The 26,678-nt window shown below is 42.9% G+C and overlaps 1 protein-coding gene across 4 annotated transcripts in view; it reads right to left on the bottom strand.

Moving 5' to 3' along the window:
* The window catches only part of FAM171A1 (family with sequence similarity 171 member A1), a 91,901-nt gene extending 66,504 nt beyond the window's left edge, over positions 1-25,397 (bottom strand). For 3 of the 4 annotated variants that reach the window (XM_069775867.1, XM_069775859.1, XM_069775839.1), the window contains exon 1: positions 24,459-24,848. In XM_069775867.1, the coding sequence (XP_069631968.1) occupies positions 24,459-24,552 (94 nt within the window). In that variant the 5' untranslated portion in view covers positions 24,553-24,848. Of the gene's footprint in view, positions 1-24,458; positions 24,849-25,269 lie in introns of those variants that run through there. The other variant, XM_069775850.1, reaches the window with a different exon arrangement.
* Positions 25,398-26,678: the final 1,281 nt, after the last annotated feature.

Consider the following 26,678-nt stretch of genomic DNA (forward strand, 5'->3'; position numbering starts at 1 on the left):
ATGGGGCTCCATCTGTCAAGCACTTATATTTGATAAAGGAATTTTAAAAGAACTGATGGGGAAAAAAAAAACAACTTTCCAGTAGGTGCAAGAAGAGACCTTCTTCAGATGTGGTTACAGAAGGGACTTAACCAAGCTACAGTTGCACTTAAGAGTTTTGTAGGGGAAAAACTCCATAGGCCTTCAATTCCCTCCACTTCCCCACATATATGGGCTGGTTAACAGACCTTAGTCAAAAAACTTACACTAAGAAGGGGAGGATTTGTTTTTAACCCAGATCAAGTCATTGACAGGGTGTAGTGGGTAGTGGTGGTGCCAGTACAGCCAAAAGGTGGTACAGAAGACAGATGAGTGATTGAGAACAAGAACAGTGGAGTGTACCCTGATTTTCACATTTGCAGGAATACCAGTGTACTCATTTTTCTTACTCAGTTTTAACATTTTGGGAGATGAAAAGAGTTCCTGACAACATATATCCTTTAAGATGTTTCATGGTTATCAAGAAAATCCCCATGAGGGAATTATTTAAATCATCAGGAAATAATTCCAACATCCATTTTATTAGGATTAAGAAGAAAAAAAAAAATCTTTCCCAGGCAAAAAACTGCTCAGTTCAGACTGATCTACGTTAAAAATCTACCTTCTTGTAAATAGACACAGTGGCTGTGTAATGGCATTGTATGGTCTGTTGAGGTCCAACAAAATTCTGAAGCAAAAGAAAGAGAGCAGAAACCAGAAAAACCCCAACCCATCCCCCCCTCCAAAAAAAATCTACGAAACTGCTTGAGAGAATTGTCCAGGAAAAGATTAACTTGCAGGAAAGCCATAGTGGACTGTACATACCACACTGGAGCAGTAAGCAAGGCACAAGACAAGGCCACACAGCAGAAAAAGGACTTGTTCCTGGTATCTACTTTTATTGCAATTTCACTTGGGATCAGTTTTCAACTAACAATCAATTTTGTCAAACCAAATGTAATAACAGAACATTCTTTGGCTGAAAAATAGTTAAAACACTAAATATTATTGAAAAAAGTTAAAGTAAACTTGGACAGACTTAGCTGTGTGGGGAACTTTGTGAAGAAGGATATTCCATAATCCAAGGCATTCTCGCAAAATACCGTAAGTACAATTCCCACCAAGAACCATGCAGAGAAGTTGAGCTAAAATAAAATATTATTAAATTTTAAATGTGGATGTGAAATAAAGGTAAAGGAGCACACTGAGTAGACTGAATTTCCCAGGACAAAGTACATAATTTCAGAGGAAAAGACTGACATTAGCTATTTCTGAGACCATGGGCTGCATCAAAAGAAGCATGACCAGCAAGCAGGTCGAGGGAGGTGATTCTCCCTCTCTACTCTGCTCTTTTGAGACCCTACCTGGAGTACTGTGTTCAGCTCTGGGGTCCCCAGCATAAGGAGGACATGGACCTGTTGGAGCAAGTCCAGAGGAGGGCCACAAAGATGATCAGAGGGTGGAACACCTCTCCTATGAAGACAGGCTGAGAGAGTTGGGTTTGTTCAGCCTGGAGAAGAGAAGGCTCCAGGGAGACCTTATTCGGCCTTCCTGTACCTAAAGGGGGCCTACAAGAAAGCCATAGAGGGACTTTTTACAAGGGCATGTAGTGATAGGACAAGGGGTAATGGATTTAAACTGAAAGAGGGTAGATTTAGATTAGATATAAGGAAGAATTTCTTCACTATGAGGGTGTAAGGCACTGGAACAGGTTGCCCAGAGAGGTTGTGGGTGCCCCATCCCTGGAAGTGTTCAAGGCCAGGCTGGATGGGGCTTTGAGGAACCTGGTCTAGTGGAAGGTGTCCCTGCCCATGGCAGGGGGGCTGGAACTAGATGATCTTTAAGGTCCCTTCCAACCCAAATGATTCTATGATTTTCCATAGACAGAAACTAGAGACTTCTGTTGCTCCCCTGTGAAAATCAGCAACACAATGTTCCCAAGCCAATACCTGTCCCAGGGTCCCATCTTTGGCACTATGAATGGCAAAGAACAAACTACCATAGAAAGCTTCTTGAAACAAATCAGACCACTTCCTCTCAAAAGCAATTTGATCTGTATACTAAATGAGCTAAGCTTTATTAAAACTTTAGACATTTTGCATCAAAAAAATCTAATGTTTCTAAAGTTCTGAATTACCTCTTTGGTGGTCATAACATCAAACTATAGCTATATCCTGCATCGATTAGCTCTCTAAGTTTGAGTAGCTCTCTGTTCTCATCCAAGTGTTGAGAATACTTGGATAGTCTATTTAAAGCTTCAACCTTTGCCACGTTATCACCCAAGTCTTTTACACTACAAATAAACACAAAGAAACCCACAGACTGATGTTCTGCAAGCAGGTTTGCTGAAGAACACAGCCACCATTATAAAATTTCATTCCATCAACTCGTTAAGATAACATCCGCAGTAGTTACACCTTTGTGTGATCATAGAATAGGCGTTTAACAGCTATTTAACTTTTCCCAAAATTAGGAGCTGCATTTACAAGTTTGGTTAGTTTTTTGTATTCCTCTTGCTATCCAGTGGTGGTTTTGTATTTGGGATTAAAAAAAACCAAACCCACCACAAACAAGAAAGCAAATTCTTCCATATTCAATAGTCATTCAAATCAGCACTGAAATGCAGTTACAATATTTTTCCTTTCAGTCCTTCATCCACACATTAATGATTTTCCACGTGCACCAAGAATAAAACCGTAATTATTTTCAACAGAGTATGAGCTCTCTTGCAGCAAGAAGGGACAAAAGTGACTGGCATTTTAAAAAAAAAGAAAGTAATCTGTACAGAAATTATCAAGAAATACTAACATACGATCCCTAATAAACTGCAATACAAGTACAAAAGGAAGCGTAAACCTCAAGAAATTAGAGAGTCACTTTTTCAACTTCTTGTGTTGGTTTTAGTTTATTGAAATACTAAGTCACCTCAGGCCATTTTTTAAAAAGGATTTTTTTTTTGGTATTCCACTGAAAACCAAAAATGAAAACCAAAGGAAAAATATTTTAGCTGGATCTTCATTGTGCTATTACATCTTTTCTGTTTCTATTCTTTTCACTTGTTCTTAGTAAGAATGTTTTAAATTAGAATAAAGGACATAAAGGAATCTTGTGGGTAGTCAAATCCAGGCCTCTGTCACCACAAGAAACATGCATAATAAAAAAAGCTCAAGCTTTTCAAGTTCCATCTTAAAAAGGTAATTACACATCTTACACCCCTACACACTTGGCTGCTGTGCCAGAACCCCGTTCAATGGCTACATCTTTTACCTGCATACTTTTCTTGTGGCCAAACTGTCAAGTGTTATTCTTTCCTTAAACAGGTCCTTTCTACATCTGCAGAGAGCAATCACATTTCACTTTTCATTTTGCCAAGTTCCCTTTTTTTTTGTTCTCCATTAATTGAGATGCATCCTCTTTTGTTTTCTCAACTTAAAAGGTATTATCAAATGTTTGAACTGTTTTCCAAATAAGAAACAGAATGGTAACCAGAATTTCAGAGAAGCTGCTGCCAATGTCTTTACAATAGCATTAATATCACCCTTTCTGCTGAGGAGAACTCACCCAACACATTCTGCAATCACATCTGCTTTTTCCATAGCAGAATCACTTTGGTGGCTCATAAAACACCCTGTGATTGATCAATACTCTTGTATCTGTTTCTTCCTCTGTGACTAACAACTGATGAGCCTCCAACTTAAAAATTCTTGTTATTGGTCCCAAAATACACAAATTTATACTCTAATATAGTTGCCTCATGTTGTAAAGAATGTTATAAAATTAAAGCTTTATAAATGTTATTAGAAGTGTGAATGAAAACCCACTAGTAAAAACATTCAGCATCTATTCACAGGCTAGTGTGTTTGGTCACACAGGAATACTTTTGCAATGCCAAATGGAAGGCAAAATCCTTATGAAACATTACTAACAGCTTTGTTACTGCAAGTATGGTAAGGTTTGGGGTCCATAAGCTGAAGAGGAACAGCACTATTGCCCCATTCAATTATTAACAGAAGCTTATGTGCAATATTAACAAGTTAGAGAGAAAGATCCAAAATAGCTTTTACAAGAGTCTATCTATCAAAGTTTCAGCTTTGTAGAAAACAGCTGGAAAACAGTCATGAATGTTCTTTGTCACAGCCATTTTCCAACTCTTACAAATAAAAGAGCAGAAGTAGTATAAAATGACAGACAACTTCCCTAACAAAAAAAAAAAAACCAACCAAAAAAACCAAACCACACCAAAACCAAAACCCAAAACCATGAACCCAATGCATCAGTTCTGGAGGCCTAAATACAAATGCAGTCTGAAGAGATGTTGAAGCCTTTATCAAGTTAAAAATTAGACAGAAGATTACAAGTGAAAATTTAAGATTCAAATTGCTAAAAAGTGCTCCTGATAAATATGATGCTCTCATGCTACCATTTATTTCAAGACCATTAATGTATATGCTCAGTGGAGGATAGGGATATGACTGGATGTATTTATGTTGTTTAATATTAATATGATGATGTTCATTTTGTGACTGCCCTTAAAAAAAACAGCATAAAGCAAGCACATACTTTTCTGGTAATCAACTTTGAAAAGAGCATTTCAACTCCATAAGAAAAGCAGAACTGTGTAACTAAGACCACAGAACATGAAGGACAGTAAGGCAAGCAAAACAATACAAAGATCTTGGGATAAAAAGGTTTAGGAAAGTTTATATGAGAATTAGCTTCCTATTTTTAACAACTGGAAGTACAGCATTACAGTAATAAATGCTGTAAATAGGTTGAACTGTGATGTTTCCATGAATACAAGTCTTAGGGATTTACAACTGATAACAAAAAGAAAAGTGCTTTTAAAAGGTGGTCCGCTCTCAAGAACTGCAAAGGCAGGGTGTAACCCTGAGAGAAGCCCTCTGTGCCAGGCCATCCAGCAGCCAGGACCCCAACTGCACAAGTCCCCAGCTCCATGCCCAGCACCTGAGATGGGGAATTTCCAGCTACACGTCCTACTCTTGCAAGGAGGCAGTGACAATAATTCCTACTGCGCTCAGGAGCTCAAGCATCTGCTATTATCCAAAATCTTTTCCAAAATGGTGGAAAGGGTGGCAGGGTCTGGCCTTCAGACAACCAGCTCAATTTTCTCCACCCCCCCCCCCTTTTTTTTTTTTTTTTTTTTTTGAGGTACAGACATCTAAGTTTTGCAAGTACTGGGTGGGATGCAGCATTAGGTCACAGAAAGCTGAAAGTCAAAAAAGAACACAATGATATACTCTGACATGCTGATACAATCTATCATATAAAATGATTTATGTGAGCAATATGTACTAGAGGAAAACTAAGTTAATTATGCCATGAGGAAAAAAAGCGTGATTGAGCAAGTTCATCTGTAGTTCAAAAGCTAGGTAGCAACGAACATTATACAAACAAGAAATAAAGTTTAATAATTCTTTTATTATCTCCAGTCATCACACACTGATGTTTAGATGATTATTCAGGGCCTGAAGCGCCCGTTTCCTCCTTTCTGGGAAAGGAGGAAAAATTGAATGCAATGGAGCTGTGCCAGGTGGCACAAACTGACATCAAGAGAATAAACACAGCCCCACATGGCTTCACAAAGCTGTGAGCTCAGGCTAGCAACAGCAACCTTTTCTGTATAGGTAAATAACATTCGCTTCTGATTAGCCACAAAAGTAAGACTGCCTTTTGAATGGGATCAAATACTGTTATAACAGCTGTTCACCATGGTTACCAAAGGTATATGAAATGGCATAATCACAAACATCAGTAGCAGATGAAGATGCTCATACCCAAGCTGACTAGCACCATCCGTCATCTGCATATTATTACTTCTACAGCTGAAGGATTGCAGAGCATTACTTGAGCACACCTCATCTATATCCATGCAAAAGCAGCCTGGCAGTGACTCCATCCACCAATAGAGCTGACAGGTTTTTGGTGAAAATCAACTGAAGTTATCCAAACGGTAGAATAGCACTCTCTCACTAACTAGCTGATCCTGCTAGATCTGGAAGGATAATATGATCGTATCTCACCTGTAAGGAGGAAACAGTATAAGGAGTATGTTGTAAAATTGTTTATCAGGTAAGATATAGATGTCAACACATATGGCACTAAAAAAAACATACAAGCAGGGTAGTACCACAACTCCCTGTATATTATGTTCTACATAGCCACAGCTCTGGATAGACAGATGCAGTGTGAAAACATTGTCCTTGAGACATTTTAGATCACAGCCAACTGTCAAACACCCAAAATTTCCAGCAGTCCACCTTGTAACTTTACTGTTCATGTTTTAACAAATGCTATGAAAGCAACTCCACTCAAAATAACCTGGCATCCTGGCAACTTCTTGGCTCCAGTATGGAATTAATAATTTTAAGGAAACATGCAAGGCTTGATTTCCAAGTCAGATATCTTCTAGTAAATGAATAATTAGTGAAAGTTTGATAATTTTTCAAACACAAAAGTTTTTCCACCCTTTCTGGTCTTATCAGTAGCAGCACCTTCCAGCCAAGTTCAACTTGGAAAAAACAGCTTCAAATGTGGCATAATTACGCTAATATCATGTGTCACAGTTTTTCCTCACCTTGTACTTTATTGTAAAGATGATGGAGCCAGGCTCTTCTCAGTGGTGCCCAGTAACAGGACTGGAGACAATGGGCACAAACGGAAAACACAGGAGGTTTCCTTCAAACATCAGGAAACACTTTTTCACTGTGAGGATGACTAAGCACTGGAACAGATTGCCCAGAGAGGTTGTGGAGTCTGCATCCATGGGGATACTCAAAACCCATCAGGACACAATCCTGGGCCACTGGCCTTAGGTGGCCCTGCTTGAGCAGGGGGTTGGACCAGGTGACCTCCAGAGGTTCCTGCCAACCTCAATCATTGTGATTCTGTGATCCTAGCCCTCCACTATTTCAATGCCATCCTTTCCCCAATTTGATGGACGTTAATTGTACTTTATTTCCCCCCTTCAACTCATCTTGATATTAACTTAACCAAATTAAAGTCAGAGCAGTTGTACTGAGGTACGTACAAGTTGGAAAGCCAACTTTGAGACATGGATAAGACCTTTATGCCTACAAGCTTGTCTGCTGTTTTTCTATTTCACAAGCTGGTCTGAAAGATTACCGTTCTAAGAAACAGGACCATGTGCAAGCTACATTCATTTGGATAAGACTAGAGAAGGAAAGTATAAGGGATTATCAGGTTCAAACTAGCTTAACACTACAGTTCAGTTACCTAAATTCTCCTGAATACCAACTGGATAGGAATTATTTGCCTTTTTTTTTTCTGAACATTTGTGGCTCTGTACCACAAAGCGTTTTCAGCATCTCTGTTGGCAGTGACTCCACGTGCCCAATTTTTAGTTTGTAAATTTTTTTATTTTTGTAATTTTTTTTTTTTTTTTTTAAACGTGAGGGCATTGGGACAACTGCTACTTTCACTGAACTCAGCCAGATGGATCAAGCTGTTGGCTCACTCATGAGCTATGACTTAACTATTTTAGTTGCTGTTGCAGATAAAAAGTATTGGGAAATTTTGCACTGGATAGTACAAAATTACTAATAATATTACTAATAACAGTTAAATGGTTTGAAACATCCTCTGATTCACAAATGGTGGAATCAAGCAGAACTCAGTTTTAAGATGAGGTCAATCAGATTCAAGAAGAGCTCACATGGCACCTGCTATAGAGATAACAATCCAGTCTGTTCCAGTCCCATACACCTACACTTTCATCGAGCTCACGATTCATATTCAAAACTGCGTTCCACACATATTTAGGTCAAACACAGAAGTTAACATATTGCTGCACTTCATTACCTCACCCCATCTACAGAGAGTGTTGTGGTCACATCTTGCACGCCACCTGTAATTTCTGCAGTAATACATTCACAGATCGGATGGCAGAAGGGTCATTTGGTATGATCCACAATATAACACTAAGGAATTTCACCTAGTCCCCACTTCTGTTCTGCGTACAAGCACCAGCTGCAACCATGCAGACCAAGCTACTCACTCCAAAAACAACATGCAATCATTTTGCACACCAAAAAGGAGACATAAGACAGCCTTCCTTTACTTTTAGCTAGCAAATATTTGCTTTTCATGTTCTGCAGTTAACAATCATCATGGTCCAGGTTGAAAGCAAAGGAGACAAGGTAGACCTATCAGACCAAAGAAGTAGGGGAAAAAAAGTTTAATAATAATAATGATAATATTAATAATAATAATAAAAAAAATCACTAATCCAAAAATCAAGTACAGGCAATTGCTGGTGCCTCTAATGGCTTTCAGAAAGTCAAACAAACACAGAGTACTAGCAAGGAAATCTGAAGTTTATGTAATACACAAAATCTTGAGGCTATTACCGAAAGTTACAGAGTGCTCCAAAGACTGCAGATGGCCCCTGAGGAAATAATTCTAAATAATAATAATAAAAAATTAACCAGAAATCACAAATTGCATTTGTTCTGGCATAAGACCTGTATATTTCTTGGAATTAAATATCTGTCTTTTTAATAAAAACATCCATCTCTGTTCATGCTGGGTTTAAAACATGAACAGAAGACATTTGCTAGATTAACACCCTTGCTATCATGTTTTAACTCTTTAAAGAATCACACAATAAAAAGTTAGCATCTGATTCTCATCAGTTCACAGTGCAGTCTGAATTTATTTTTTTTCATAAAAAAATACTCACTTTATTCCTCACTCATAATATAAACCAAGACAGAAAGTTAAGAGTTAAAGCTGTTTGGCATCTGTTACTTTAAACTCCTTTGGGTTTTAAAATTTGCAGAGCATGTCAGTTCCTCCACCCTGGAACTTTTTTAAAACACCCATGCAGAGGAATGTCACAGCATGATCTTCTGCCATCAGTACAATAATCAGAGATACAATACAGCAGAGGACCTTCTCCTCCAAATCTGTCACTTGTAATAAATTATGGTGTAGCCAGGAGCTGACTGAGACCAAACAGACAGAGAAATCAAAATTAAGAGTATGTAGAATCAGATATGACCTATATAGATGTGACGGGTAAGGCCGAGGAGAGCAGTATGATTTCTTAGAGGGGGAAGATATGCAGAGAGGAGGGACAAGGACAGAGCCAAATGGCACTCTACAGTGAAAGGGACAAACAAGAGCATAAAACCTTGAGCACTCTTATTAAAAAGGAGCAGTTTGAGGTGGTATTCAAGCACACAACACACCAGTTTCTTGTTGAAGGTGCTCAGAAAGTAAAGACCAACGTATAGCACTAAAACCCAGCCACAGTGAAATCAGATCAGACATGAGGTCAGCATTGCAAGATCTGAAGGGGAAGTGCCACACAGCAATCAGAGACTGTCTTTGAAGAGAATATCCAAGACAGAAGCTTTTGCACAATTGAGTAAGAAAAAGAAATGCTTATGTTTATAATTCTTCAAATAAATGCCCTTTTTACAATAAGCTCCTCTTTTCTGCACCTATGGAGAAAGGCTATTCCATCATACAAACGTCACGTATTGCTACATCAAGCCCCTATATCTAGGCAATACAAACCTCCCTAAAGCAGAGAAACCCAATGCAGATAGAGAAACTAACATTTAAAGACAGATAAACTGCTATCCCATCATTTCATAACCTTGCACTAAATTTACTTCCTCTAACAGCATCCACTTCCATCAATCCCAAGCTGTCAGCAAGAACTAATGAACAGTAAACTACCCGCTGGCTCCTACTCAGTATTGCTGGATAGTAGCTCTGAAGCAGTCCTGAGCATGTCAGCCTTTGGCAAGTAAGGGTGGTCACATTCTTCTCTTACCCGTTTAGAGCAAGCAGCCACAGCCATTAAGACACAGATGGGTACCTTTCATGTATGCTCTTCTATTTTGTTTACTTCTTCCAACTACTTGTGTTTTCATATGAACTTTTTTCCTCTGTTTCTACCTTATTTGCCTTTTCCTACTGCACAGCTTACAGCATTAGAAGGGGTCACAAAGCAGAACTTCTGCTGTTTAGCTTCCTGGCAACAGAAAAAGGAAAAAAATGCAACAACTTGACAGGTTACAGCCCAGCAGAACCCCAACCACAAGCTGAGGCCCTCATGCACTACTGCTATTTACAGATATATAATAGCAAAGCAAGAAATTACAGTGGTGGTACACAGTGCAAGCCCAGCATCTGCCTCCTGCAAGCACCAAGAGCAAAACAATGAGACATTTGTTCCAAGCTCACACAGCAAGGCAAAAACAACTGCACAGCAGCCACTGTTCTTCTGAATGGAAGCCAATAAGATGATTTTGTTTCTTCATTTCCCCCAATGAGTTCAAAAAATGTTTGTAAGAATCATCCTTTTATTTTAATTATTGCACAGATCCATACAACCTGGATACAGAGTTCCTCAAAAAGAAGCAGCAGTGGGGCTGGGATAAGTGTGAGGAAGAGGAGAGCCTGCTCACTGCTGTATGTTCTGCCACATGAGCTCACACCGAAGAAGCTGGAGTCTAGGATCCTCAGCTGGCAGAAAGCCAACACGACAGACCTTTCTAAGTCTGGCTGCAATGTGTCAAAAAGAATAAAAAGGACTGACCAAAACCACAACTGTTAGCAGCCATGAGATACTGCCATGGCCGCCAAGCTAACCATGCTTCCCTCAAGTAGGAAAAACATGCAGAAACACACTGTTCTAGCTACAGCCCCATCTATGCACATCCCTGTGTGCTAGTAAAGGCCAGCAAAATGCCTTATACCACCTACACATTCAGCACCTCTCACTACAGGAACCACCGAGCAACCAAATCCTTCTCAATCTCTTCTGATAGGGATTAAGAATCTGGGAGAAGAAAAAGACACATGGAGGAAAGTATTCCAGAAGCTGAAACACAGCTGTATTTCAAGCAACTGGAAGGACAGGTTGAAACATTGCCAAGTTGTCAGGGACAACTAACTCATGAGTAAACATCCAGGTAATACAACTTTTATAATGCACAGTTGGAAATGTCAGAGGCAAGTTCAAGTGAATGTGACAAAGCATAAAATGTCTCCAGAATCACCACGAGGATGGACAGCCTCCAGAAACAAGAATCGGGAAACAACTAAGTAAGTCTTAGCACAACTCCCTGATGAACTATTCATCCCCTTCATACTCTGGCCTGAGTATGCTCCTTGCTCTAAGAGAACTGTGGGAGCACGCTGAGGACAGATGTTCACCTCCTCTGAAAGTCAAGGTGGTCATGACTGTGTGAAGAAGTTAGCGGCCACTCCACCAAGGCCAATTTCTATACCACAGCTGCTGGCAACAGAAGTCCTCTTGTCAAAAATGGCAAGTGTGGCAGAAGGTTCAGCCACCAGACATATTCAGAAGAGAAGGATCAGAATGTTTACAAACCGTACAAAAAGATAAATGTAGAAGACACATTACATTAAATATTCATGATTTTGTTTGATACTTTATATTTCTGATACACGACAACATATCAGTTCCCAACAGGTATACTAAGAGTATAGGAGTAGTTAGAAACTAAGAACCTACTCTTGGTACCAAAGAAAAGAACCTACTATTATTGATTTTCACTAACATAACTTGCAGAGTAAGAAATTATTCTGTCACTTTTACCTGTATTAAAAATATCCATGAAGTTCCCATTCTCTTGTTACAAGGTATTGTGACTTTAATTGAATGTCTTACCTTACATCAGGGTAATATCATCTTGGACGTATGGTATTATTTTGTTTTCTTTGGTCCCAAAGCATCAATACAGAATCACATAGGCTCTAGCACAAAGCACCACTGAGTTGGGAAAAAGAAATAGAAATATATGGAATTCACCAGTTCTGGGTATATACATCTGATTCAACATCTATTCATATTTTAGGGTGTCTTAACTACCTCTGGAACCCTACTTATCTTAATACAGATAAAAAGATATGAAGTAGGTCAGCTCTCCATTTTAATGCTAAGAATATTTGTGGTTTTAGAAAGGATAATTTTTAATGGCATTGAAGGCACTATCATAGCTCAAGACAATTCAGCCTTTAGTCTATTAGCATGAGAGAAAAAATTTCTAAGCGGTACAGGTTTATGTAAGATTTAAAAGTCTAATATTAAAATCCACGTTTCCTGAGAAAGTTGGAAATTCGTAAGAACACCTGATAATAGTATGCAAATACCATGAAAACTGCAGGAAAAAAAGACCAGAAGCCTGTGACGCTCAATTAGAGGCCTCAACAGATTGTTTAAAAATCTTAAACAAGGAAGTACACTTACTCATTCACTCAATTAATTCACATGCCTTCTATCTGCTAGCAAGGGTTTACTTCAAATCTATTGCCACAAACCAGAAAGAACAAACACATCTGTATACGTTTGCAAGCCAAAGCTGCTTTGAACAAAGCAAGTGAGCAGAAAAGAAGACACAACTTCTGGTGTTATTGAAATAGCCACAGCAATCCAAGGACAAAATTGAAGCCAAGTATCCTGGATAACACATTAATTTCATAGAATAATGACCATTTACAAAGGAAAATCACTGTAAGTTGTTCAAAGTACAGAATACAATGCCATGAACACGTAACTGAAAATGGTGGAAAATGCATTACAGTTTTACTACTGTGAGGTAAGCTTTGATTCATACCATATGGCCTTACAAGACAAGCATGTGTGCACATCTGCACACGTGTGCACAAAAGCTGAGGTCTCCAACCCGCAATTGTATCCATCCCAGTCTTCTAGCAGAAGTAAGAAGACAGGAAGATTCCAGTAAACACTAAAATCATAGTTTTTCAGAGTCATACAGGAAAGCTAATCATACTAACTCACTATTTTTGTCTCAGAAACCTGGTAATTAACACAAACTGAGATAAATTAAGGTGTGAAGAAAATACCTACCATCAAAATAATACCTAGTTTTGTTTGTATTTGCCCTCTTCTTTACAAGGCTTAAAAAAAACCCCTGCTAAAACCCAACAAAACTCATCACACTAGCATCTGAATAATTCACATCAAGGAAAGATCAATGGACATATTATTAAGTTATTTTCTTCTCCCCTATTCTGTTTAACATGGTATAAAACATACAATATTTTTATTTCCCCCTCAGGCAAAAAGGTTCAGTGAATGCAATACATGGCTACCTCATAAAATCATGGGTCATCAGTCTGGGTTTAAAATTTAAAAAAAGCTAAACAAAACATTATACTAGGAGCACAGAGAATATTATTTACAAGTTCAATTAGTTACCAGCGAACTTCTCCGAAATCAACATTCACCTGTGTTGCCTTGCTCTTTGAATTAAAATAATTGCCTCTTATGGTATTTTCTGCATTGTAACTACAGACAAGTACTGACTTTTTAACAGCACGTTGGCTCTGAGGTGTTTTATCCTGCTGCTGCTTAAGAACATGAAATGAGATTCTGATGTTACTAGCAACATGAAGCTTGCAAGTATGTTTGAAATACAGATTTGTTTACATGACTACTTTTGAAAATGTACGTTGTCTTCTGGCAGACTGAAATAAAGTTAAAAATTAAGCTCAACTCAATAAGGAAGGGAAGGTGAGGGAAAGAACAAAAGGAAAAGGAAGAAGCTTCTTAGTACTGGTGGCTGGAACCCATTCAAACTTCATTTCCTATATAGGAACTTTAATATGCCATCCGATCATCTTTATGTTTTTTCTTTCCCCCCATTTTTTTTTCCTCTCCGTACTTTCATTACACATATATAAATTCAGAAACCAACCTTGCCATCCATTTTGGGGACGAGTGGCTGTGCATCTACTCACAAAAAAATATCCTCAAATCTGAACATCAGTGTAGCAGGTGGGGGCTGTCTGCCTTCCCAGGAGGCCGAAAGCAAGCCCAGACTGCTGACACACCACTGTGCTGCCCACTGCCAGGCAGCTCTCTGCCTTTACCCTTTACACTCATGCAAGCGTGACAAAGAAAAGCATGAAATGGCAAGAAAAGGGTGACTAAATCTGAAAATTATTTCACAAGGGTCCAAGAAGAAACCGCCATGACTGAGTATCAGTAAATTTGTTAAAAGCCCCCTAATCATTAAAGTAAAAATGGCATGAATTAAGACCAGACTCTTGTGTGGCCTTGGTTTCCTTCCCAGCCCTGGCCTAGACAGTGTGCCGTCCTGATCACTGCACTTTCTCTTTACTCCTGGCTTTACCTTCTGCGCTATTCCTTTTGGCAAACGTATGCATTTCCTTCAAAGCCTTTGGACTGTTGAAAGCTCTTCTGAATTTTAACAAGATTTGGAGTAATGAAGGCTGCACTTTACTATCTCCGCAAAGACACACCAGAATGTAAGCAATGATCAGTCCTGCAACCCGATACTGTCAGATACTATTTGTTCATAGCCAGCCCCCAGATGCACCATAGCTCTTTCATGATGGACTATTTAGAGTATATCCTTACTAGCCATTAATCTGTACAGTAGTAGACAGAATGGCATGAAGTAGCAGCGAGGCAAAGAAATTTCTGCCCCACGTCAGCATCATGGTCAGGAAACACTGCTGTGCATTTGCTCTTCCTCCAATTCAATATATACCTTCTTGGAAATGCTAAAATCACCACAGATTTGTAAGGCACAGGCTTGCAGATTAAATACCTGGACTGAAGAAACACCTGAGAGAGTTTGGCCATAAGAATTTGAGCTCTAATATTTCCTACCATGCAATTAGGCTAGGGGTAAGGGAAGATATTTGATCATTCTGAGTGCCTGATGCAAGACTTAATACTTGAATGCATCAGAAATTAAAAAGCATCTTTGTTTATGTGCAATCATCCGTGGTAAACAAAGATGCTCTACTGCTCTGAAGAAATCTACATGTCTATCATTTATAAGAGTTTGGTCCTGAGAGCTTAAATACACTCTTTTTTTGATTTTTCTTCACCACAGAAGAATTTATGAAAGTATGGAGTATTCACTCAAAAGCATGCATTAACTTGCACATGTGAATAAACATTACCTTTCTACAACACCATCACAGAAACTGCTTTACTGTCTGTTACCTAGTCCCTCACCCCTCAAAACCCAAGGGTTTTTCTGCACAGAAAGTTAGCTTGTGACATGACACTGCTTCGATCCCCTTTCTAATGGCAACATCTGCTGAGAGGGCTCACTCAGATATTTCAGCAGCAATAGTAAACCATGCTTTTTAAAAAAAAAAAAAAGGGGGGGGGGGGAGAACATTACTGAAAGACTAACTACATACTCACAGGTAAAATTACTAAATAAAACAAGATCTACAGCAAGATTTTGAACATAGATAAAGAGTGCCAAGTAGTTTTCGCTGAGGTAAAGTTTCACAGAGCAGATAACTACTCATATCTGATATAAAGAAGGAAGTCCATATCTAATCAAATGTCTGGAAAAACTAATAGTTTTCAACAAGAATTTTAGTACATCGGGTTCTCTTCCTTCAGCAACTGATTTTTAAAGTGTTTTTACTAGTTTAATATTCCAAAGCCTGCTGCAGTCATAACTCAATAGCTTGCAGCAATAAGTAAACTTGAAATTCATCTCATTAGAAGCTCTTGCTCCTACTGCTTCAGACCGCTTGAAGAAAGCGTATTTTTAATTTTCACGTAAACTGCTAACAACAATATTTACATCAAGTAAGTTTAATGCCATAGTTCCCTCTAAAAAGTTTTAGCTAGCAGTATATTAAAGAAGGAAATAACTATCCTGTAAGAACAAAGGAAATTTTAACTTTTGAAGAAAAGGAGCTTCCTCGTATTAAATTTTTACTAGTAGGTAAAAAAGTAACAGTCCCCACACACAGGCACTCTGCAAAACAAAGAAAATACAGCTCTCATTTCAAACATCTGTGTTCCTGGCTCCTGTAAATCATACATCATGAACCTAGAGACTGGCTCAAACTTAAGTTATTTGCCAGGACCTCAACTACAGCACACATGCTGAAATAAGCTGAGTTGCAAGAATGCTCTGGGTACTAGCAGTAAAGCTAAAAGAGCAAGTATATTGCTGTGCTTCACTGTGTCTGTCAACATTATTACCACAAGTAGCTCCTTAAACTACTGTAATATTTGTCCAGGTCAGCATGCTACTCAGTGGGTTTCAGAACTTGCCAGAAGCACAATTCAGAGGGAAGCAGAGAGCAACTGTTGCTCCCATCTTGAGCTGATGCCACCCATTCTGCAAACACAATGCAGCGCCTGGACAAGTTTATCACCCTGCTGCCCAGCAGCGTGTTCCCACCCTTGTCTGCCTCACCCCCTGCAGACCATCAGTCCTATCTCCAGAGCTCCTGGACCTATTTATTTCCCTAGCAATGCTTGCCGAACTCAAAGAGAAACAAGAAATGGCCATGAACACGCCCTAGCAGACTTACCTGCTGGTCTGCAGCGAGAGCACTCCAAGCCTTTAAATACATGAGGGCTAACACAGGGGACAGGAGGAAGGGTACGATAAGTAGTGAAAACTTCTTAACTCTCAGCAGACACCATAATCTAGAAGACATCAGTGCAGAAGGGCAGTAACTAAGGAAAGCAAGGCAATTATCTGGAAGAAAGTGGGAATCGCTCTGGCTGACAGACAGTTCAGAGAGGAATGACCAGACACTATCAGGCATCATGCACTAATCATGCCAAATCGTACATTCACAGCTAGCTGACAAAAGTTACTCTACCAGAATGCTACGCTAAGCGCCCAGTACTGCCCTCCACATTTCTTTGGCGTTTAAACGGGCCAAAGTGCATCATTTCCTCTCAAGCCATTTGGGACATCCAGAGAGCAGAGAAAAGATGACTCGGGTACTAATCCACCCATTACCCTACAAGTGGGAGAAACTCATATGAACTACATCTCACAGTTTGCTTGAGCTGAAACTGTGGATGAAGCTCTGTTTAAACTCCCATGCAGGGTACAAACTGGAATATCTGAGGCAGGGACATAAACCTGTCCGGATGGAGACAGTCGCAGCTGAAAGCGTCTCAAATCATCTGCCAGTATTCACTGCTCTAATGCAGTTTTTTCATCTACTGTAGGCAAATTAGTTTTCAATAAATTCTTTATGCTTTTTCTTTGAGCAATGAGGTGGTATCACATTTTCAGACAATAGCTGTGTCCTTTGAGCAGTAACTTTTAAAACTGTTAACTTGCTAAATATTGTACCCTACATCTCATGTTACAGTTCTACAAACAATTTAATCCCGCATCAACTGACACCATTGCCATGAAGTCCTTGTTTCCCCTTATCAGCTCCCCTCAGCCCTTTCCTTTGCACCAGCAACAGCATTTCTGTAATTCCCGACGAATCTAACTGGGAAAGTGATCCAGGTGAAGACTGAACTGGTGCATACAGGAGTTTTCAGTTGCATAACTTCCCCAGTCTGGTTTACCACATTGCTACACAAATGCCAGTAAGAGAAAACAGACAAAGGTGAGAGTAACAATGCAGCTTATTCCAGAATAAATCAACTCCTGGGAATACAAAGCTAATTAAAAACATGGCATAAACACCTAGACAAGCCCAAACAACTCTGCAAGCCTCCATACTTGTTTCTGAACCTTTCTTTTTGTTTATTTACTCTTGGGAGTGAAACACTTAGGCTCATAAGCATACTGCTACAAAGACAAATGGTTTAGAAATGTAAATAGACAATAACTCTTGTTTGAGTCTTGAGAAATGCAAGATAACCCAGCCAGGTAATCCAAGAGTGTGTGTTCCTTCACATCGCTTATTACATGGTACTTGTTCAGTAGCTCTAAGGCTGAGCCAGAGGGCAATACCATGCTGACGAAACTTCCAGCTACAGTATCTGAGGGAGGATTCATCTGACTAAATGGGAGTACAACAGCATTGTCTAGGCTGCCATGCTATTCAGTGGAGATCCACACAGCACGATTCATCTGACCAAATGTGCTTACTCCTGGTGACAGGAATGACACTTGGCTCCATTAGCTGAAAAGATTAGATCTTCATCTCTGTAAAAGGACCATGGATGACTAGCTAAGATGTAGATACTTGCAGACTGCAGACACCTGAGTCAGGTGAGATGCCTCCTACCCTGGATGACAGTTGCATATCCCTTGCATGAGAAGTCTTACATTCACATATCAAGTACAGACTGAGAGATGAGATGTTTGGATCTTAACCTTTCACTTTGCACAACTGTTCACAGTATGGTGGAGAGCAAGAAGGCTGGACAAACTGCTGATACATTGATTTCCTCCCAGCAGCAGTCCAAATACAGCTTTTACCTTAATTTGTTGTTGCTTTATTATCAAGCAAGTCTCACAACTTATTTGAAAAATACTTGTTGCTGTATTAGTATACACCCTTGCTTATAAAAGATGAAAGACACCATTTTTTCAGTAATGACAATCACAAAGGTGGGATAAAACAAGAGGGAGCTCCCACACTGCTATCACCTCTGTTAATTACTGCACAAAGAAGAAAGGTCTCTGTTTAACAAAGCAGGACTACCTTATGCCTCTGCCTCTTATTTATCTCAAAGTAATACTGACTGTCAAGGTAAGCTCCCCTTTACTGTTAAACATTGCTATTGTATTACTCACACCTACCACACAGCACAGTAGTTCTCGGCACTTCTGCAGCTAGAACTTAAGAAAACTGGAAGCATTTTGCACCTTATTGGATTCAGCTCCTTTGTCGTCGCCAAGCCAAAAGCATGCTGCTCCTTCCTTCCCCTTGGCTTGCCCCCCACGCTCCATTGCCTCCCTGCTAACTGCAGTTGCCGCTGTGTATCCTCAAAGCCTGGCTCCCACAAGGCAGAGAAGCTGAGGGTGGCCCCTACAAGGGTCACCACAAGTCCAGCAAGGCTTATGTGGGGTCCTCTCTACTGTCATGTGCTCTTGCCTCCCCACCTGAAAAACAACCATTACAGCAGCATAGCAGAGTTTTCCATGGTGCAGGTTCCTACTCACAGTGACAGGGAGGCTTCACCTCCTGGTGTGCAAGGTGTACAGATAATGGATAAAGACAGCATTTCACTCCCTAGTATGCCTCCACAGTACGGCACAAGCAGTGACAGCTCACAGAACCGCAAAAGCTAAGAGGAGGAACAATTAAAATGTAGGTTCGGTGTTGGATTTCCAGGGACTTTTGTACCCTGCCTGCAGAGACTGCTTCTATTCAAAACATGCTTTATATCCACAGCAGTTCTGTTTAAATACACCCAATCCCCCAAGTAGCTAGTGAGGGAGCCAAATTTACAGGCTCTACTGTGCATAAATGAATTTTTCCTTCAGATCGTCTCAAGATCTGTTGCTCTTCAAGCTAGCAAAAACATGACATGGGTACATCTGAACCAGAAAATTGGCATTCTACATGAAATGGAAATGTAGCTCTATGTTGAAATATACTTAAATACTACTTTTCAAGGGCTCAGACTTGCCATTACGTCAAACATGATTCTGTCTTAATATTTTGAAGTGAAAGATTCAATGCACTTATTAAAAGCAACAAGAAAATACAGTATGTTCACATTCTTATGACTCTGTATTAACATATACGTATCTTTCCACTTTCCAATCAAACTAAAGGTGGTGTTTGCAAAAAGGATGTGTATAGTGCTTATTACCCTTGCGCAACAAGCCAGATATTACATTAACTGAAAACTTAATGTAAACCAGCTTACAGGAAAATGCTTCTGGAATTTCTGAAGTTAAAACAAAAGCAGCACTCAGTTCTCTTTGGTATTTCCCAAAACAAAATGTTTTAGTGTATATTAATAATACTAAATATAATACACACTAATAAAGTCATTTGTTCTAGTAAATACAACCCTTTATACAGGCTTCTTGCCTCCCTTATTTGTGCTCCCTGACAGGTAAGTAGTAAAACCACTGAGACCTGTGGGAGAGGCAGAACACTGACAGTGCAGAACTGATATATACTGGAGTAAAGGGAAATTAATCCTCAAACAAATGCATCTTGCACAAGGTAATCAGGGTATAAGGTAACAGAAATACTGAAAGTGCACACTTTGATTTCAAGTTGCAGGTATTTTGGAGAGATTATTTAGTTTGTCTTTGGCTGACTGGAAAAAATAACACTCTCCTTAAATTATAAGCTCAAGGTACATGACACAATTGTATTGATCAACTGTACTAAAGTAATCTGAGATAGGTGGAAAAGAAGCATCATTCCCAACCATATTGCTAACAGCCAAACTTCAAGCAGGGTTGTTAAGAAATGCCATTAAAGCTGCCACCAAGCTGCCAGGTACTGTACATACCTATACTGACACAACCTATGCATTGAGTTTCCTTGCCATGCATTTTCCTCTCAGTTTTCTTCATGCACCAAGACTCTGGCTAGTCATTGCCCACAGAAGACAAGAGTAAAAAACTAAGTTGAAGTTTGTACTAACAGGAGGCAGAGTGACATTTCTGCTCCTCCATGCACCAAAACCATTGGAGATTTCTTAAGTTTTCCAACAAACCTGAAAGCACAATCCTTCTTCCTCCCCAGCACACAAATACATATACCCAGGCTTCTGTTACATTAACAAACATATGGTAAAATTGCATTTCATTGCCACCAGAAACCTCTCCTGTAGAGAGGGGACTGCTACTTGAAACCATTCACTTGGCCAGAAGTTGGCACAGAAAGCAGCCGTCCCTAAAAATTTCATGAACTAGATTCTAGTCACAAGCAGTAAGAGGTATCAGTGTGAGGTTTAAAGAAAAAAAAGACAAAACAGAGGGGGGAGAAGGTTGCTTTAACCTTTGTGTTAGGTAACACATGGCAATTAACACTGTCTCAAGACACATTATTTTATTATTCATAACTTCTTTGTTTTGAACGACTAATGAAATATGAAGACCAATGAAGACATGAATTAAACCCACTGCAGCAGACAAAAGTCATACTGGACTTCCACGCTACAACACAATATTCTAGGATTTCTCTTAAAAGAGCCTCCCCAGCATCTATGAACGAATCATTCTCATCTACTGCGAAGCTAAGTTTATAGGCGACAAAGAAATTTAACCCCTTCTCAAATTACACTGATCTTGCTTACATTCTCCCTGGGTTAGTGTTACCTCTTCATATAACTCTTAAGTTCCTATTTGCCAAGGCTCCCTAAGTTTAAAAGGGATATGCTCATATGAGGAAAACTCACTGCGTATTTTGTCTGTACTCAGACAAATCACCAGTCCCCAATAGGAATGCAGCTTAAGGGTTGGTTTGTTTTTGTGTTTAAATTAAAATTTCTACACATTCATTTCAGCATTCAAACCAATTAAAGTTCTGGAATACCTGACAGAACAACTAAAAACCAAACAAACAAAACCACCAAAAAACCTTCAAACCCATCATTTAAGTCCTCATCTGAAACACTTGTCAGGTTTTAAGTGTTTGAGAGAAGTTAAAGAGGTAAAGCCTTACCAATCCTAAAGTGTACCTTCATGGACTTCTAACAACCTCACTGCTGGGGCTCTAAGCATCAACACTGACAAAAATGAACAACCCATCTGTGTGGATTTTACCATATTAAAGTAAATAAGTTACCGAAACTTAGAGGGTACCTCTGCGACCTTCAGAGGCCACAACAGATCTGCATAATGGATCAAATAAGGTAACAGCCTGCCAAAGTCATCCAATTTTCTAAATAGAGTGCTGAATGCAGAGCTTAATTACCAGTACTTCCCATATTCACAAATTATGTAATCAGTCTGGCCGAACAGAATTTGAAGCTGGGACTGTCTGAACATACAGCTGGGAGCAGTGAAAGAGAGAAATGCTCGATGCAAAGCATTGCTCCTCATCCCTTCCTTAACCAGAACACTGACTACAAAACCCACCTTCAAATAGCTCCAAACCCAAGACCTATTTATTTGGTCTGTTAACCCAAATCTTAACTGCATCTCCTCTAATGTGTACCACCATGAGGAGGACTCTCCACCCTAGTCTCTTGTAACCTGTCCAATAGTAAATACTGCAGCTGAAGCAATTAATCCCTGATAGCATCCTCCAGCTTTCTCACCACCACCTTATTCCAATCCCTTGATTTTTCACTAGTATCTTCCCAGCCACAAGGGCAAAGTCAGTCATCTGCAAACATCCCTGAAATTTTGCAATGGCCCTTCACCTGTAGCTACAACTATCACCACAGTGCTAAAAGGGCAGGAGGGGACAACAGTTGGTTTAGGTTTTACAACCTTTTAGCACTTACTGTGCTCAGTATACAAACAAGGAACATGCTTGGTACGAAAACTCTTTTCCCCAGAAGATGTTCACACCTGATGATTAGGAACTTAGTCAAAGTTACAAGCTGGCATCACATAAACTTTCAAAAAAAGACTCATGGTAAGTAGCTGGTAACTAGAGAGCAGAATACACTTCAATATGAGATTAGCTCTACATATCCACTTACCAATGTACATGTCCAAAGAGTAAAGATTGGGCTCATAATTAGACTTTGGAAAATGATGCTATCTATGAAAACTCAGATGTTCTTACTCGGAAGATAAAATTAAACCATTCTATTTAGATAGAAATATTCCTTCCTCACTGACATAGCTGCTATTACTTAAATAATCAGCTATCAGGCTTTATGTGGATGTAACAGCTATAGAGACAAGTATTTCCACATACCATGATTTGAGCTTCACAATAGAAGATGAGATCGACAGGGCAGTTGAAAGGCACTAATTTTGCCAATACCTCACCACTTTGATCACATATATGAAATAGAGTTTCCTTATGATACAGAAATTACAATAGATTCTGATATTACCTTGGTATCTGAAGCGCTAGCTTCAAGGGATGAAGACAGTTCTATTTTTCTGGTGCGCTTATCAATAAACTCAGTATAGTCTGAGTTTACTGGCCTTTGAGTTATAGTTTAATACTTCTTATTCCAGAACTGTTATTGTTTTGTCCTTAAAAATAGGCAGAATCTGACATTACATTTGACGTCAGATGGCCTAGTGTGGTAGGTTTTGCTACAAGATACCAATACCTTTTGAATACTCTGTACGAGAGCACAGGCCCGCCTAGATCTTACTTAGTATGCTGCAAATACAACCACGAAAGAAAGAGTTCAAAAAGGTTACTTTTAACGTTTTCCTTCCTGTGGGAAGCATCGTTTACCGATTCTTACCAACACGCGAGACGGGAAAGCTTAGAGGAAACGGGACATAAGTATACTCTTCGTGTGGTGTTCTTCCACCCCACTGCAGCAGGAAGGACGCTGCCAACCCATGGCCACGAAGGCTAAGCTGGCGTGCAATCTCTCATCCCAGATGACACATTTAGCCACTTGACAACGCATGCCATGCTGCGAGGCTAACACTGACCATCGGGGAGGACCCATTTCCTCCCGGCACGTTTCGTACCCTTAGGTAGACAAGTTTTCCGCTTCCTAGCGCGGCCGTGGTCCCGGCAGGGGCGACGCTGGCGCAGGATCCCTGTCGGAGCCTGGCAGGAGGAGGCCGACGGAGGGGCTGCCCTCCTGCCACCACACGCAAGGCCGAGGACAAGCGGGGCACGGGGGAGCGTCTCCCCCCGGCCGAGTTTCCACAGGGGGCGAGGGCTGGAGGGCAGGTGCGCCTCGCCACCGAGGGGACGCCTCACCACGGCACCTGTGAGGTCCAGGGCAGAGCAGCCCCCGGCCGGACCCTGGCCCGGCCCAGGAGCTGCCCCAGGTGCCGGGGGAGCCGCCGCGGCCTCCCGGGGGAGCTCGGGCACTGCCCCGCTGCCGCTTCTGCTCCCGCCCGGGCGAGGGCGACCCTGCTCGGCCGGTGAAGCGTCTCTCCCCGGCTGCCGAGGGGCGCAGCGGCCGCCCGGCGCCGTGACAGGCCCCCGCCCGGCCGGCGGGCAGCCCACCGCGCCGAACAAAAGGCCCGGGCGAGGCCCGGAAACGTCCCGGGGCGGCGGGCCGAGCCGCGCCGCCAGCCCGGGGGGCGAGCCCGCAGGCGGGCGGCCCCGCACGGCCGGGGGCAGGGCCCGCGGCCGCCGGTGCCTCTCGGCCCGCCTCTCACCGCCGCGTCGGGCCCTGCAGCGGGCACGGCGGGGAGGGGGGGGAACCGGGGGAGAAGGACGCAATGCAACAGCTCCGGCGGCGCTGAAGGAGGGAGCGAGGGAGGGGGCAACACAATGAGGCCAGCGGCAGCCCCTGCCCCTTCTGTTAACAAAAGCTCCCCAGCCGCGGGGCTTGCACCCGCCTCCGCCGCGGGGCTGCCTTCACCACCCCGGGCCTGGGGGGGGTGTCTGCAGCGGGCGGCGCCCCCGCTGCGCCCCGCAGCCGGCGGGCGGTGGGAGCCGGGAGAGGTCTCGTATCGCCGCCCGTGTCCCGTCGTCCCCCCCCCCCCCCACCGCCAAGCCCCCGGCCCGGCCCCCCAAGTTTGCCGCCGCCCGCACAATGCGGCCCCCCGCCGCCCCGGGGGCCGCCGCACAAAGCGGGCCGGTCCCGCCGCCCTTCCCGCACCGACCTTGAGCCGCCTCGGGCGCCCCTAAGGTTTTGGTCACCGCCTTCCACACGTTGCAGCCCAGCAGGCAGAGGAGAAGCGCCGCCGACCTGCTCATTTCCACCCGCCGCCGCCAGCCGCCGCCAGGGAGGGAATCGCCGCCGGAGCCGCTGCCCGGAGGAGGAGGAGGAGAAAGAGCCGCATCAGGGGCTGGCCCGCTCCGCGCCTCCCTCCATGTTGCCGTGCGCTGCCCCTCCTGCTTTCTCCGCCTGCTGCATTGTCGTCCCGCCGCTGCGCCCCGGCCTCCGCGTCCCGCGCTGTCCCCGCGGGCGGGCGGCGGAGGCGGGGGATGGGGAAGGAGAGGCGGGAGTGCTCCGCGGCCCCGGCCGCCTGCCTGCGTTTATTTTTTATCCCCCCCCCCGTTTATCCCCCCCCCCCCCGCCCCGGTCTCCCGGCAGGGGCGGCCAGGCTCCGCCGCCCGCTCCTTAACCCTTTGCGGAACCCCCTGCCCCGCGCGGCGGGCCCGGCGGGACAGCGCCCCCTGCCGGCCGCGCCCCGCCCAGCCCAGCCCTGCCCTGCCGGCCCGCCGCGGGGCGAGGGGCCGCGGCTCCCCGGCGATCGGCGGGGCCTGCCGGGCCCCCGCCGAGCCGCGTCGCCCAGCGAGACCGGCTGCCGCCCGGGGGCAGGCGCGTGGCCCCGGCGGGCGGGCAGCCCGCCCCTTCCCCCTCGCCAGGTGCTGCCGCGCTTACCTGCCGCGGGGGGCCGGGTCCTGCCCGGCCGCGCCCGCCGCCCTCTCCCTCCCTCCATCCCTCTCACTCCCCCCCCGCTCCCTCACCGGCTGCAAAATGGCCTCCTCGGTGGTACGGTCTGTCCCCCGCCGCGGCGGCTCGCTCGCCTTCAGCCGCAGCCCAGCGGGAGGGACGAGGGGGAAGATGGACGTGGTGGCTTATAATGGCACGGCTGAGACGTGTCGAGTCACAGGGTCCCCCGCGGCCCAGCCGCCGCTGCCGCGCACGGCCCCCCGGCCCGCTCCCCTGCTGCTGGTGGTGGTGGTGGTGTATTTAAAGAGGTTTTTAAATTAAAAAAAAAAAAAAAGGCAACCAAAGAACAACAGAAAATGCACCCATCTACTGGCCTTTATACAAAACTGTTTAAAAAATGCTACCGCAAACTGCACGAGCGAGGCAAACTTCGAGGTCGAAACGCTGGCGTGGAAGGCGGAGGTGAGCCAGGGCTCTGCCAGGGGCTCGCAGGATCCCCGGGGACGCGGCAGTGGCGGCGTGGCGGCCTCCCACGGCTGCACCGGCCAGGGCTCGGCAGAAGCAGCACTCTGGAAACTGCGGGAAGGGCAGGGGCAGCCTCCCTGCGGGCTTTCTCACCGGCGATATTTGGCACCGCCCGTGAGAGCATCTCCCCGTGTACTTTCCCGCAGGACAGCGGGGACAGAATACAAGGCCACAGCACTCACTCCTCCCTTCCCGGGCTCTGCTGAGCATTATGCTTCGTCGGGGGGGAGAACAGGCACTCCTCGTGTTTCCTCCGGTGCGGGGACTGCTGCTACAGACAGCTATTATGGCAAGTCTTTACACAGCTGTGCAAAGCAAAGCCTCTGCCCCGCCGGCTCATGGATTTCCCACGATCTGCTCCCAAACCCTGCCAATGCTTCAGTTTGCCTGAAGACTGAAGTTTGTATACCTACAAGTTTAATCTCTCACAGAGGTGTCTTAAAGCTTCAGGTTTTATTTGTAACGTCTATTTTTAAATGAAATCTGCCATAAAAATGCAATGCGTTATACATTTATTTTTAGAAAGCAGTACAGTTGTTTACTTTGTCACTCCAGTGGTTGACCAGAGTAGCTATACCATGAGCTACAGCCTTTTATGAATTTTATGAAATTCCCGTGCCCCAGAAGTGTTAAAACTGATTTTCCTGTTCCTTTTTAGAGACACTCCAATTGTTTACAATGTATTTCACTCTGGTTTTACCGTTAAGTTGTTCAAATACATTTTCTGAGAGTTGGTAAATACGGTATAGACACTGCAACTTTTTGTGCTGAGAATTTGGAGGCTTTATTTGTAAAGCTCAGTCCTATAAGAAAAGTAGGTACAAAAAGGCTATTCGGTTCACAGAGGAGACCAAATGAGCAAATACAGATCATCTGATCTTACTCCTGCTTATCATAGAACAAAGATCTCGATATTGTGAACTCACGTCTAAACAGTCATCAAGTACCAAGCATGGTC

Source organism: Haliaeetus albicilla, chromosome 2, assembly GCF_947461875.1.
Source record: "Haliaeetus albicilla chromosome 2, bHalAlb1.1, whole genome shotgun sequence".
In the NCBI taxonomy this organism is placed as follows: Eukaryota; Metazoa; Chordata; class Aves; order Accipitriformes; family Accipitridae; genus Haliaeetus; species Haliaeetus albicilla.